Here is a 14,976-nt window from a genome sequence, read left to right on the forward strand (position 1 = left end):
CATATCATGTAGGCCAAGTTCCCAATATCTCTGTGCTCACTTGTTGTTACTGTGCTATGTCCAAAACAGACTTTCTGTACAGCTACATAATATTCTTTCTTTCCTTTTTGATGTTCACCAGGGTGGAGTCTTGCCTCCCTTCCCAAGACCTACTGAGTCTTTAGGACTATCATCAAGGAGGCTCACCGAAGCTTAACTAAAACTCTTCTATAAATCTTTGTTTGGGAATAGGAAAATGGAAGGAGTGGGGAAGATGGGGAAGGGAATTGGGTATTGTAATTAAGAATTTCATTTAATAAAGAGTCTTTATGGTATGACCAGCTACACGTTTATTTGTTAGACGTGAACTCCATTTACATTGCGTTCCAAGCATGGACTTTGTCATGAGAAAATATTTTGCTAGAGGCAGTTTTATCAAAAAAGAGTTTCATTGCATCTTCATTTTTGTTTGACAGCTCATCCATAACACCGTTGTGGACACAGCCGTTGTGTTTCCTCATCAGCTGGGCCTTCCGCACAAAAGACCTCTTAAACAGCTCATGGCTGAATTCCTGAGGAGAATTATTCAAAATGGCGGTAAGAGCCCATTTGTTGACAATTAGGATCAGGGCATTTAACTTGCATTTTACTTAAATAAGACTACAGTGAACAATGTCTGTGATCTAGTAAAGCATTCATTGGGTTGAAAGGGTCAGATTCTTTCTCTTTTAACTCTATCAAGACCAGGAATTGAGTGACAAGTGCCAGATCCTATGAGTTATAACAAACATTTGCATCTCCGTTGAATGTAAGGCACTGAAGTAGGAGCTCTGTTTATAACATGACATGAACAGTTTAACATAGTTCTCCCAATTCCTTTTCTAAGTGACAATCACTTTCACATTTATGCAATATTGTGGAAAGCCCCTCTGATGGATATATCGTCTCTGATATCTTGTCATTTCACTGGAAGTTATGCCCAAATTTCACACTATAAAATAATTTCATGAAGCTTGTGATCTACCTGCTCTACCCACAACTCTAAATGTTGTCATCCTTGGGTCTAAACATGATTATTCTTGTAACTGTCACTGTTCCTCAAAGATCATCCCTCTCTTTAAAGCCCCCTTGAATTCCTGTCTCCACCAAAAAAGCAGCGTGGTCTAGTGGAAAGAGCACAAACCTGGGAGTCAGAGGGTCATGGGTTCTAAACCTAGCTCTCATGGGTTCTAAACTTAGCTCCACCACTTGTCTCCTGTGTGACCTTGGGCAAGTCACTTCACTTCTCTGTGCCTCAGTTACCTCATTTGTAAAATGGGAATTGAGGCTGTGAGCCCCACTTGGGACAAGAGACTGTGTCCAGCTCAATTTGCTTGTGTCCTCCCCAATGCTTAGTACAGTGCCTGGCACACAGTAAAGCGCTTAACAAATACCATCATCATAATTATTATTATTATTACTACCAAGAAGCCTTTCCTGATTAACTCCTGACACCCACCCTTTGGAACTTGTATACCTAATCCTGTCCTCCACACTCAGTTCATATGATGTTTTTATTTATACATTTGTACATTCAGTTAATCGGTTGAGAAGCAGTGTGGTCTAGTGGATGGGGTTCGTGCCTGGAAGTGAGAAGGACCTGGGTTCTAATTCCTGCTCTGCCACTTGTCTGTTGTGTGACCTTGGCCAAGTCACTTTACTTCTCTGTGCCTCAGTTACCTCATCAGTAAAATGGGGATTAAGACTGTGAGACCCATGTGGGAGGTGGACTGTGTCCAACCTGATTAGCTTGTATCTATCCAGCACTTAGTACAGTGTCTGGCCCATAGTAAAAGCTGAACAATCACCATTAAAAAATCAGCTGTTTCATCCTGATGCACTTGTATTGTTTCCTGCTTTATTTGTTCTTCCTCCAGCTATCGTAACTATAAATACGTTTTATCTATCTTTCTCATTAGACTATAAGCAACTTGAGGTTAGAGAATGTCTTGCTGCTTTATAATGCCTAGTACTTAGTAGGTGCTTAATAAATGCTACTGAGTCACTATCCATTAAGAGACGGTCTCATGGAGGTTTGGATTTGCCTATGCAAACTGATAGGATTCCTTTTTTTTTTTCTCCTAATATGGCTCTTACAGATTCATTCTTCGGGCCAGAGGGGTAGAAAAATGGTCCCCATGGGCTAGTGCTATATTTATACCTCTACTCCATTCTGTTAAAAAGAGCCTAACTGTATCTGCAGTGTGTTGGGTGCCCAATTTTTCTTCATACAGTCACCCTTGACAAATATTTTATGGCATTTCCACTACAATCTCTGACATGCATGTTCGGTAAAACTGAGGATTTTTTTTCCTCTCCCATCATTGCTCATATTCACAAAATAAGTCGCCGAATCTTGTGTTAAATCAAAATTGAACTGCTTTGACAAAGTAACAAAATTAGAATGTGCATTTCTATGACTTTTAGACTGTGAGCCCACTGTTGGGTAGGGACTGTCTCCATATGTTGCCAACTTGTACTTCCCAAGCGCTTAGTACAGTGCTCTGCACACAGTAAGCGCTCAATAAATATGATTGATTGATCGATTGATTGACTTGGCAGACTTTATTAAATAGCATGTAATGGTGGATCGTATTTGGAGGAAATAGTGTATGGGTCCAAACAGAGGGACCTATTTGTGGGGAAAGGCCACGGTAGCTCAGTGTCCCCTGGGGTGGGGAGGGCAGGACAGGTCTTTGGTATATCAGTGCTTTCCTGAGCTGCCAAACATTAAAGAGACTTTCAGGGAGAGCGTGTCCAAAATGTGGTCAAATGGGGATTCAATACCTGGAGTATGGACAGGACCACATATGGACTACGTAATGGGGATTCAATACCTGTCCATCCTCCTCCTTAGACTGTGGGACAGGGACTGGGTCTGACCTGATTAAGTTGTATCTGCCCCAGCTCTTAAAACAGTGCTTGGCGCATAGTAAGTGCTTACCAAATACCACAGTTATTATTAAGATGAAGTGACATCAAAAAGGGAGATGGTTTTAAGCAAGTTGCAATGGAAGCCAGCATGGAGGGGCGATGGAGCCTCCCTTCGAATGATGTACAAGCCTCCATCCTGAGCCTGGAAGTTCACCTTGGCTTTCCCAATCAGAAAAGGTATTGAATGCAATTTTGCATTGCCCCACAGTTGATTCCAACCTATGGAAAAGGTTAGAGTGCCTGTGGGACTATTGTTGATGCTCTAGGCGCCAATTAAATGCTTAGTACAGTGCTCTACACACAGTAAGCACTCAATAAATACGATTGAGTGAATGGAACAAAATACCATCCTGGTACGTGCTGAATTTAAATTTAACAAAGAATAGCTGAGCCACATATATATAAAACCTATACCATAAGGGGCATAAGGAATCTTCCCTAGACATAGGAGTTAATAGACTATGGGGTTTATCAGTGTAAACAGATCGATACAATCTGAACAGTGGTCACACAGTTTGGGATTATTAAGAATTTATCAAAGTTTAGAGTTCCGAAGTGTCTCCTACAACTGTGTGAAGTGGCTTGTAAAAATATTTTCCTGCTACAGTTTGTAACCTGTACATTGTACATTCCGTCTTTCCCTAGTTGGCCATAGTTCTGCCGAGGATGCAGCTGCTTGCATGGAACTGATGCTCTGGAAAGTGAAGGAAGATAATAAAGGAAGAAAATGGCCCAGATTTCCAGTACCGTTTTGAATACATATAGCTGTGACCTCTGCATCTCTTGAGTGTCCTCTGCCTAACAAACAAGGTCACAAATAGTAAAGAGAAAAAACCCGTAGATTTAGTTCATTTGTTGAAACTTAAAAGTGATTTAAAAAGAATCCTAACAAAGATTTTTCTTTAAAAATAATTGTTTTTGTTAAAATAAGTTTTATTTTGTACTGATGAAAAGAGGGCTGTGAAATTGCATTGGCTAACAGTCACTCTGACAGTAATATTTTCAGTTTATAAATATGCACCACTAAGGATAGAATAAGTTTTCAAATTTAGCAACCGCAACGCGTACGTGCCATCCATTTGTAAAAATGTACTGATGGATAGATAATAAGTTGAATAGATATGCACTGATAGAAATACTGCTGATAGTATGCACACTGTAGTGTTTAGTACTCTATGTATTGTGATTGGCTCTAGGAGGAAATACTTACTGCAAGTCTGTTACCTCTTTTTGAACTATGCTTAAAAGAATTTTAAAAGTATACTGATTTGAGTAGTTTGCAAATTTATTAGACTTATAGACTTACCATCAGATTCTTATAAGTCGAACTTTGTAAAAATCAACTTGCGTCTTTTGAGAAAGCTGACCACTCAGATTTGCTAAGCATTTTTACCTCCTCTTATTCTTTCTATTAAAGTTTGACTGTTGAGCAGAAGAATGTGTAGCCCAGATTTTTGTTGACTTTATTAACTAGTGAAATCATTTGAAGCCATAAGAGCGATGAGTGAATTTGGCCGTGATTTGGGAAGATGTGTACCAGCTCTCACAGAACCCGCTGCTTGAAACTGCCAAATTCCAGTACTGGAGGAGAGTCCCTGAAGCCTACAAGTGTTTTGGGGGTATCCTGGGGCCACCCACAAGGGAAGGGGTGGCCAGGCCAGGTGAAGGGGATCTGGGTTTGGGGAGCCGTCCAGGGCTGGGGTAGAATCTCAGGGGAACTTTAAATCTAATGGATTCTCAGAAGAATGTGGGGTGGGGGGGTTGCTCTCCCCCTTCTAGACTGTGAGCCCGCTGTTGGGTAGGGACCGTCTCTATATGTTGCCAACTTGTACTTCCCAAGCGCTTAGTACAGTGCTCTGCACACAGTAAGCACTCAATAAATACGATTGAATGAATGAATGAATGAATGAATGAATGAATTCAGGCTTCTCTAGAACCCCCTCCCCCAGCCAGGCTCATCAAAATTGTACAGCCCAGAACATGTGACTAATAACTGGACATCAACCTAAAAGAGGTATGTAAGTAATGGTGAACCTATTAGTGTAAAAGTGACCAGCGAGTATCTGTTAAGATTCAAATTGAGAGTAAACCAGTTGCAACTTAATTGAGTGTATGAGGGAAACACATGGAAGTCAGTCAAGCCGTAGTATTTACTGAGCATGTACCATTTGCAGGCCCCTCTCAGGACCGCACCTGGAGAGTTTGCAGTACCCTACCAGTCTTAGCTACGGGAGGGAGAGTCACGTTGAGGCACACCCATTCCGTTCCTAGCTTGGGCAGTGGCTAGGGAATGGAAGGCGATCTGCTACAAGTCAAAACCCTCCAGTGCTGGGCAGCAGCTGCAGGGGAGGCAATCGAGGGCGGAGATTCAAAGTTAACTGCATGAAAGGAGGCAATGGTAAACCACTTCTGTATTTTTACCAAGAAAACTCTATGGATACACTACCAGAATGATTGCAAGTGGAGGTGGGACGTTCTGGGAGAGATGTGTTAATGGCGTCGCTATGGGTTGGAGACGATTTGACAGCATAAGACGAGAACAAGAACCGTGTGCAGAGCACTGAAATATTGGGAGAGTTCAATAGTAGTAGTGGCAAGATTTATTAAGTGCTTTCTGTGACTGGACTGAGCACTGGGGAAAGAATACACACTAGGAATTAGACACAATCCCTGTCCCTCAGGGGGCTCCTAATCTAGTAATAATAAACCTGATCTCTGCCCTCACAGAGTTGACAATCAAGTATGGTGGAGACATACTCTTAGTAGATAGGAGGAAAGAGAAAACCTAACAGGAGTTAGTGTTTAAGTAACAGGGAATGTAAGATGGGGAGATCTGTGGTCTGTCAGATCCTGAGATCTGAACGTCGGGCTTGAAAGCAAAGGAGGAGTTGAGGATACCACCTAGGATATGAGCTTCAAGGACAGGGAGCATAATAGCATTGGCAGCTCAGTTCAGTGCGCACTAAAGTATATTGACTGGGTTTGTTAAACACTTAGAACTCTGTGCCAAGTGGTGAGGTAGATATGAGTTTATCAGATCAGATACAGTTCCTGCCCCATGGGGTTCAGAATACAGGAAACCATCAAGGGCACATGTAGGGCACACGTAGCGCTACTTACACAGTACACAATCCATTGCTGGGAATTAGGAAAATTCTTTGGACTACACGAACCTATTCGTGCTCAGTGAAGAATCTGCTTGTGTGTATATACGCACGAGTATGCAGGCAGCATCAAAAAGGAGCGAGTATCACAGTGCAAATTTTCGTTAAGGCGAGGTTTGGCATCAACGTCATCCAAGTGTTGTAGGAGAATTGGGTGTATTTTAAGACGCAGTGGCAGCCAACAGTCCAGAGGAAGGGTGCTATTAAGCAAAAGCTTTGTGAGACTCAGGTACCAAGAGGCAGGCTCCAAAACAGAGACGGACTCTGTATGGAGCAAAGACATTAGCACAGCAAGTAACTATCCTATGCACACCCATTGTGGAAGGGCGTTGGGTCATTCATCTATCTCTTCAGCCTTACGTGTACAGATTGGATAAAGTCATCTTCGTAAATGAAAGCCAAGGTATGTGTGGGTAGGTGCGATGGCTGACGGGGCCAAAGAGCTAGGTGGGGTTACGTGCTTGGAAAGGGGTAGCTTGACGAGAGAACTCACAAGCAAGTGTATGGCTTTCAACTTGCTTGCATTTTACACAGATGCTGTGTGACCCTGGGCAAGTCATTTAACTTCTCTGTACCTCAGTTTCTTCATCTGTAAAAGTGGGATTAAAAAATACCTGCTTTCCCTTCTACTTAGACCGTGAGCCGCATGTGGGAAAGAGGTTAATCATGTCCTGCCTATACAGTACAGTAGTTGAACAGTGCTGGGCACATAGTAAATGCTTAACCAATACCACAATTATTAGCATTATTATCATCATCATTATTATGAGGGGCAGACTATTTTGCCTAAGCATTTTTTAGGGGTTTCTTAGCAGTACCAAGAGCTATTTGAATTCAGTGTTCAGGCAGAAGATGTAATTAATGTCTATGGAAACAAACTTGAAAACCCCGTAGCCTCTGGTTCCATACCTAGGTCGGTAGTACTGCACTGGGACTTTCTCTTTGCTAGCAAAACTCTTGAAGGTGTTATTCTGGGTAAGGGGCATTTTTGTTAAATTCTGATTTTTCTTACAGTCCCTGACCTTTCTGATTGTAGAAATGGTTGGACTCTAGAAAGACTTTTTGAGGAAGGTTTAGAGTGAAGTTTACGTATTGCCACGGGGCAAAGGATGTGATAATATTGATTTCAGCCTAGTTGTCTGGCTAGAATTTAAATACTGTAGTATTCCTGCTTTCTTGTTTTTCACGAGGGATAATGAGTGATAATTAGGTTTGAGAACATTTTACTACAGTCACTAAATAAATATACCTTTAATGGAATCGGGCTATTTCAACAGTACCTTGTAAACACAGCCGCACACAAAGGATAGGCAAGAGATGTATTTATTTATCATTAGATGATGCTCTCATTCAGGGCAACATGCAAGTCCATTACAAAATGAAAAACATGCATTGCATCTAAACTAAAAGTCGTTTTTACAAAATGTAATATATTTGTGAGTGTCCATCCTGCATGATAAATGCCATGTGGCTTCCTATAATTCCAGGCATGCTACTATATGTTTTCTTCAAGTTAAACACTATTTTAATACATCAATTATACCAGAGAAATTATCCATTAAGCACAGGAATTTATTAATACAAAACTTCTAGAAAACCTACCTGTCTTTGACATGTTTTAAGTTCAACTACGGTAAGTTTTAAAGCTCATCCCCTGTCCTGACTTTTAACCTAGATCTGTAGTTGGTTTATTTAGGAAGTGTAATTCTTCTGGATTGATCTATGTTCCCTGAAGTCACATTACTAAATTATGTCACATGAACATGAATTATGACCAGCCTGCTCCGTGAGTGAGAAAAGGGTATGCTGCTTTGTCTTTGGGAAAACTGCAAGGACTCTTTCAAGTCTGTTAGGCCTAGTTAGTAAATGGCCTTTTTGATTGCAGAAAATTAGTGATGGCAAACAATCTGATCTGGGGAGGATTATTGAAATTACCATTTGTTTTGAAATTTGAGATTGACACCCCTTCCACCATATGATACACTGCTGCCTGAAAAAATTAGTGTCCTCCTGCATGTGAAGAATTTGATTTCCTTTCAGCAGTAGCTTTGAGATCGTTGTGTGTGAACTCCCATTTTATTTTATACCTGTGTTACTACGAAATACTTGTGTTGATACCACTTTAGAAAAATTGCAAAGGTATCTAAGGCAGTAATGATAATGCATTACAATGAATGTGTTCCCCTAGGCCCTCCCAAAGGGTCTCATGTTTCTAGAAAAATATATTATTGTACGTGAAAGTACATATCAGAATTTCTGATTGTAGCACAATCTTGTCCATTACAGTATGTACAGTCCTAGAGTGAGTCCAAGCTTCCTACACAGAGAGACACAGAGGTGTTTGTAGTAAAAACAGTTTCATACATACAGAGCTATACACAATTCTACATAATATAACAAATTCCGTGCTCCAGAAGCTGGTTTTAGTTTTCAGTTTGTCACTTGAACAGGTAACAAACCAGTGAAGATGTTCCTCTCTCAAGCAGCTTCTTCAGCAGAGCAGTCAATGCCGGCATAGGTAAACTTCTCATAAAGGGTCGTATTCACATAGGTCTGGAGAAGAACAAAAAAAATTGAATTCCTCATGATAGCGCATATGCACAACCCTATTCTACCCTGTTTTAGGAAGCAGTAGCCCAAACAGTATTTCCACAGCCTGTCTTTTGATCGTATGTTTCAATCAGTCATATTAAGCGCTTACTGAGTGCGGAGCACTTCACTAAGTGCTCGGTAAGGTAAAATACAACAGAGTTGGTAGAAACAATGAACTTACAGTCTAGGAGGAGACAGACGTTATTTATAAATTATGAATAATACGTAAGTGCGGAGGGGCTGGGGGGGGGGGGTGAATAAAAAGTGCAAATCCAAGTGCAAGGGCAACATAGAAGGGAGTGGGAGAAGACGAAGTGGCCTAGTTGGTGAAGACGTCTTGGAGGAGATGTGTGTTCAATAAGACTTTGAAGGTGGGGAGAGTAATTGTAGGATATTTGTATATTTCTTCTATAATTAACACTTGAGACCCTAGAGCTATGCTTACAGATCCCTCAACGTGGTGCAACATTTTTGTCGAGGGGCTTTGATCACTGTATTGGAGTTTCAATAGAACCAGCCAAACTTATGAAGCCAGTAGGGTTTAGCCCAAGTTATGCATTCATAGCTTACTTATAAGTGCATGTCTGGTGAATAGAAATCCAAAAATGCATCACTAATAAAAGAGTTTTTCTGCCTACATTGCACAGAATCCGTACCTAGATGTTTGGAGATGTATAGCGAAAATTAGACACAGCCCCCTGCCCTCAATAGTAATTACGGTATTTATTTAGTGCTTACTAGGTGCTAAAGCACTGGGGTAGATATAAGATAATCAGATCAGACATAGACTCTGCCCTACAAGGGACTTACAGTCTAAGAGGTAGGGAATGCAGGTATCTTATTCCCATTTTAAAGCTGAGAAAACTGAGGCACAGAGAGGTTAAGTAACTTGCCCAAGGTCACGCAGCGAACTAATGGCAGAACTGGGATTAGAACTGGGTCTCCTGACTCCCAGTTCCATACTTCTATATTAATGTCTGTCTCCCCATCTAGACTGTAAGTTCATTGTGGGCAGGGAATGTGTCTGTTATATTGTTATATTGTCCTCTCCCAAGTGCTTAGTACAGTGCTCTGCATACAGTAAGGGCTCAATAAATACGATTGACTGACTAGCTCTTTCCACCAGGTTACGCTGCTTCCAGGAGCCCCTAAATTAAGGGGCAGGCACATATAGAAACATTTAACATTTTACCCTCCGATTTAATGTCTTAAAAATTTCATGGAAGCCCATGAAGGGGTTGACTAGTTCCTCAAACTAGAAGACAGTTTTTAATCATCAGGACAGATTGCCTTACCTTTCGTTCTTCTAACATCCTGTTCAGGGATACCAAAATCTGAGCAAACGATGGTCTTTCATAAGGCTTCTCACGCCAACATTGTCTCATTAGATCGTACCTTGAAATGTAAGAATTTTTGAAAAAGCAAGTACAATCAGTCAGTAGCTAGGTTAAATATCTAGGACTATCAACAAGCCTTTGAGAACAGATGCTATTATGCCACTCGACCAGTAGAAGTTGGTACTATTGAAGAAGTGAGAATCTATTCATGGGGTAACAATGAACTGGGATCATTTGGGGAGCCCATTAGGGTTGGCTGCAGGACACCTGGGGAGAATGAGATTGCCTGTGGAAGATGGAGGCTATCTAATAATGATGATGGTACCTGTTAAACACTTGGGTAGATCCAAGATGATCAGGTTGGACAGTTTCTGTTCTACATGGGGCTCTCCATCCAAGTAGGAGGTAATGAGATTGAATCCCCATTTTACAGATGAGACAAGTGAAGCACAGAGAAGTTGCGACTGGCCCAAGGTCACCCAGTAGTCATGTGGCACAGTCAGGATTAGAACTCAGGTCTTCTGATTCCCAGGCCTGTGTTCCTTCCATTAGACCCAGCTGCTTCCCACACTGTTTTATCTCAGGAGGAAAACCCACGGCTACTTAGGATTCCCTCTGTAAGGAGCCAAGTATTCTCATTTCAGCATCATTTTAGACTGCCTTTACAGATTTGTCCCTGACCTTGTTTTCATCTTCTCAAATGTGCTTACATAAACTTTTTCCTGGGTTCTGGGAATTGAAAGCCCCATTCTGGCATTATTTCTTGGTTTTGATTCACAAAATGTTTTCTTTTGCTGGTATTTATTTCCTTTACAAATAATCTCTTTGTTGGAGACAAAGGTTGGAGAGATTGCCTCACGGGTAGGAGGCAGTTCTAATTACAGTTGCAAACAGTCTCAAACAATAGGTGTTAGGTCTGACTTACACCTCATCATCGCAGTTGAGAGGCTTTTCCAGTCTGTATCCCTGTGGCAGTTTCTCATAGAGTTCAGCACATGTCATTCCACAGTATGGTGTGCCACCTAAGAGAGAGGAATTGGCATTATTTCAAGCAGATTTTCCCAGACGGGACATGAGTGGAGAAGCTGGTGTTTCTGAAAGTCTAAAATGAGTGGTTCTCAGGTGAGCAGTGGACGAGGAGAGAATAATTATTCTGATCTTACAAAAACCCCAAAACACTCGTGAGCAAATTGGAACTTGTCGTGCTGCTTCTACTTTGTTGCCTCGTACAGGCAAGCATAATAGGCGTGTACGTAAAGGTATTTATTGAGTGCTTGTTGCATGCAACACACTGTACTAAGCGCTTGGAAGAGTACAATTCAGTAAAGTTGGTAGACACAATCCCTCAAGGATCTTACAATCTAGTTGGGGGACAGATGTTAAAATAAATTACAGATAGGGAAGCAGTAGAGTATAAAGGCATGCACGTAAGAGTTGTGGGGTGGGGTGAGTATCAAAGTACTTAGGGGGAATAGACCTAAATGATGCAGAAGGGAGGGCTAATAGGGTGAGGATCTTAGAGGTTAATCTGGGAAAGCTTCTTGGAAGAGATTTTAATAGGGCTTTGAAGGGCTTTGGGGAGATTGGAGGTCTGTGGGGTATGAAGGAGGAGGGAGTACTACGTAGGAGGGAGGGTGTGAGCTTGTTGTGGCCAGGGATTACATCAACCAGCTCTGTTGTACTGTACTTTCCCAAGCACTTGATCCAGTGCTATGCACATGGTAAGCATTCAAATACCATCAATTGAAAGTTGGGAGGAGAAGAGGGTTCAGGTGGGAAGAGGAGCTCTCTTTTGGACATGTTAAGTTTGAGGTGTCAGCCGGACATCCATGAAGAAATATCCTAAAGGTAGGAGGAAATATGAATCTGCAGAGAAGAAGGGATGTCAGGACTGTTTCTGGCACTTGCAAATGATGCAAATGTCTGAGTGCTCAGTATTTCAGCTAACTTTTGGCATATTTAGCAATGTTATGCCAACATTGCTTAATTTATGGTATTAACTCCAGCATTTATCCAAATTTAAATGTATCCTAATCCTGACTCTGAGATGGGAACTGCATGAGAAGAATGGAAGACACATAAAAGGTTAAACAAAAATTGATCACATGCCAGGTACCTAGCTAAACTCTTGGCTCTTTACAGAGTAGGTAGAAAAAGAAATCAAATTTTCCAGAAATCACATTCCAAAGTCCATGTCAAGTTGCCTCCAAGACATCTCCAGATAGATGTCCCACCTGCCCTAAAACTCACCATGGCTAAAACTGGACTCATCTTCCCTCTTAAATCCTTTCCTCCAGCTAACTGTGCCATCATGTATATATGGTTGTACATATTTATTACTCTATTTATTTATTTATTTATTTATCTTACTTGTACATTTCTATCCTATTTACTTTATTTTGTTGGTATGTTTGGTTCTGTTCTCTGTCTCCCCCTTTTAGACTGTGAGCCCACTGTTGGGTAGGGACTGTCTCTATGTGTTGCCAATTTGTACTTCCCAAGCGCTTAGTACAGTACTCTGCACATAGTAAGCGCTCAATAAATACGATTGATTGATTGATTGATTGATCATAGTCAACACAACCTCTGTTCTCCTTGTTCTCTTCACCTCTTCTCTGTCTTTTCCCTCTCCCATTGAGTCCGTTGCTAAATCCTCCACAATATTTCCCCAATCTGCTCCATCAGTCAATCAATCAAGAATAATTATTGGAGCTTTCAATCTAATGGAGGAAACCGGAAGGCAGAAATGATTTTTGAACCATGAGGGCAAGATAAAAAACATAGATACAATTTGCTATAATAAGAGTATGGGAAAATGAATAAAGGGATAAATAATTGGAGTAGAGAAAATCCTCAAATTTGACATGATTAGGTCCTGAAAAACTGTCTTAAGTCTAAGCATTCTGTCAGAACTCATTTTCACCCCCACCCCGTAAAGCATTTATATACTCATCATTATATTCCATTGATTCTTCCTATCTTCACTAAATCCCAGCTTGAACATTTCGTTTCTCTCTAGCCAAGCTACTTGCTGCCTCACTCTCATCTCTCCCACCGCCAACCTCTTGCTCACACCCTCCATCCTGCCTGGAACTCCCACTTCACAACCTACAGACTACTCCTTTTCCCATCTTAAAAGCCCTTCTAAATCCATATCTTCTCCAGGAGTCTCCATCTGGGTAATCTCTCATTTTCCCTACCCTCTTTCCCCACCTATTGCAACTTCAGCACTTCCTCATCACCTAACCACTTGGAGCCTCACGCTCCACCATAGCATTTATGTATGTATCTTTATGTTCTATTGCTTTTCCCTGCTGAAAGTCCTTTTTGTCATAACTGAGAATTTCTTAAATTGAGGACTGCCCATATATAAATGGATATGTACATAAGTGTACAGGGTGGTTGATAGGATTACACTTTTAGGGGGGGCTGTAAATTGGATGGAGAATGAATACCTCCTGGAGGAGTTTGGGTTGACTTCCCACCAGCAATCCATACCCCTTAAAATATATATGTCAATTTATGTTCTCTGCTTATTTTTCCATGTTCTTGCTGTTACCTGTTGCATCTGATTTCCCCTTCTGCTTCCACTGCATGAATGCAATTTATGTTTGCCCGTCTCCCCCATTTCCCCTCAAGAAGAGGAACCATGTTACTTCTGTTGTACTCTTCCAAGTGCTTAGCACAGTGCCTCACACACAGCAGGCACTCAGTAAACCCAGAGGATCAATCAATCAATGATATTTATTGAGTGCTTACTATGTGCAGAGCACTGTACTAAGTGTTTGGGAGAGAACAATGCAGCGTGGCTCAGTGGAAAGAGCATGGGCTTTGGAGTCAGAGGTCATGGGTTCGAATTCTGACTCCGCCACATGTCTGCTGTGTGACCTTGGGCAAGTCACTTAATTTCTCTGAACCTCAGTTACCTCATCTGTAAAATGGGGATTAAGACTCTGAGCCCCACGTGGGACAACTTGATCACCTTGTATTCACCCCAGCACTTAGAACGGTGCCCTGCACATAGTAAGCACTTAACAAATACCATCATCATTATTATTATTATTATTAACAATGCAATAGAGTTAGCAGAGACATTCCCAGCCCACAGTGAGCTTTTAGTCTAGAGGAATAAATGAAGCAACAGGAATTGTGACAATAATACTAACAGCGGTATTCGTTAAGCACTATGTGCCAAGGACTGTACTGAACACGAGCAGATACACAAAATAATCAGGTTGGACATAGTTACTGTCCAACATGGGGATCACAGTTTCAGGGGAAGGGAGAACAAGTATTTTATCCCCACTTTACAAGAGAGGAAACTGAGGCACAGAGAAGTTAAGTGGGTTGCCCAGGGTCACACAGCAGGCAAGTAGTGAATGCAGGATTAGAACCCAGGCCCCCTGCTTCCCAGGCTCCTACTCTTTCCAGTAGGCTATGCTGCTGTTCTGTTGTGTCATTAGTGCTCAGTGGAGTAAGTGTAATTGAGGCCCAATGTGGTCAGATGACTCATGTGCATCACATAGTAAGTCTGGGGAGGAGCATAACTAAATTCTAGCTCACCCAGTTCCCCAGACCTGGCTCCAGCCAACATTCTCCCCTGCCTTTTTTGGTGGCTGCAATATGGTGTCTGTTTTAGGCCTTTCTAAAGGAGACATAGTTATGGACATTGGCAATTAAAAAACCAAAACAAAGCATATTTAGGCTACTGCAACCAAACCTCATTTTACTCTCAGGTTGGAAAAATTTTTTTAAAAAGCTTGACATGTGTTTCAGGATGCCATAAAAACCTGTAGCACATTTCCAGCCGAGCACTATTACGAACTGTAACGCTAGATACTCACCTAAGCTAACGATCTCCCATAATAACACACCATAGGACCATCTGCCAAAAGAGACAAATTAGGCAATGAATCATTTACTTAAGTGAT

At 41.4% G+C, this 14,976-nt stretch overlaps 2 protein-coding genes across 3 annotated transcripts in view; one reads left to right on the forward strand and one right to left on the reverse strand.

Annotated features, from left to right (window-relative positions):
- Positions 1-4,379, forward strand: part of LOC119948092 (RNA exonuclease 1 homolog) — a 30,980-nt gene extending 26,601 nt beyond the window's left edge. For both annotated transcript variants that reach the window (XM_038769963.1, XM_038769964.1), the window contains exons 15-16: positions 456-576; positions 3,598-4,379. In XM_038769963.1, the coding sequence (XP_038625891.1) occupies positions 456-576; positions 3,598-3,707 (231 nt within the window). In that variant the 3' untranslated portion in view covers positions 3,708-4,379. The remainder of the gene's footprint in view (positions 1-455; positions 577-3,597) is intronic.
- A 3,052-nt stretch (positions 4,380-7,431) lies between these two features.
- The window catches only part of TEK (TEK receptor tyrosine kinase), a 79,729-nt gene continuing 72,184 nt past the window's right edge, over positions 7,432-14,976 (reverse strand). The window contains exons 20-23 of the mRNA XM_038769701.1: positions 14,890-14,930; positions 10,971-11,067; positions 10,004-10,103; positions 7,432-8,669 (exon numbers count right to left, since the gene is read on the reverse strand). Of these exons, the coding sequence (XP_038625629.1) occupies positions 8,595-8,669; positions 10,004-10,103; positions 10,971-11,067; positions 14,890-14,930 (313 nt within the window). The 3' untranslated portion in view covers positions 7,432-8,594. The remainder of the gene's footprint in view (positions 8,670-10,003; positions 10,104-10,970; positions 11,068-14,889; positions 14,931-14,976) is intronic.

This window comes from Tachyglossus aculeatus, chromosome X4 (genome assembly GCF_015852505.1).
Source record: "Tachyglossus aculeatus isolate mTacAcu1 chromosome X4, mTacAcu1.pri, whole genome shotgun sequence".
Lineage (NCBI taxonomy): Eukaryota > Metazoa > Chordata > Mammalia > Monotremata > Tachyglossidae > Tachyglossus > Tachyglossus aculeatus.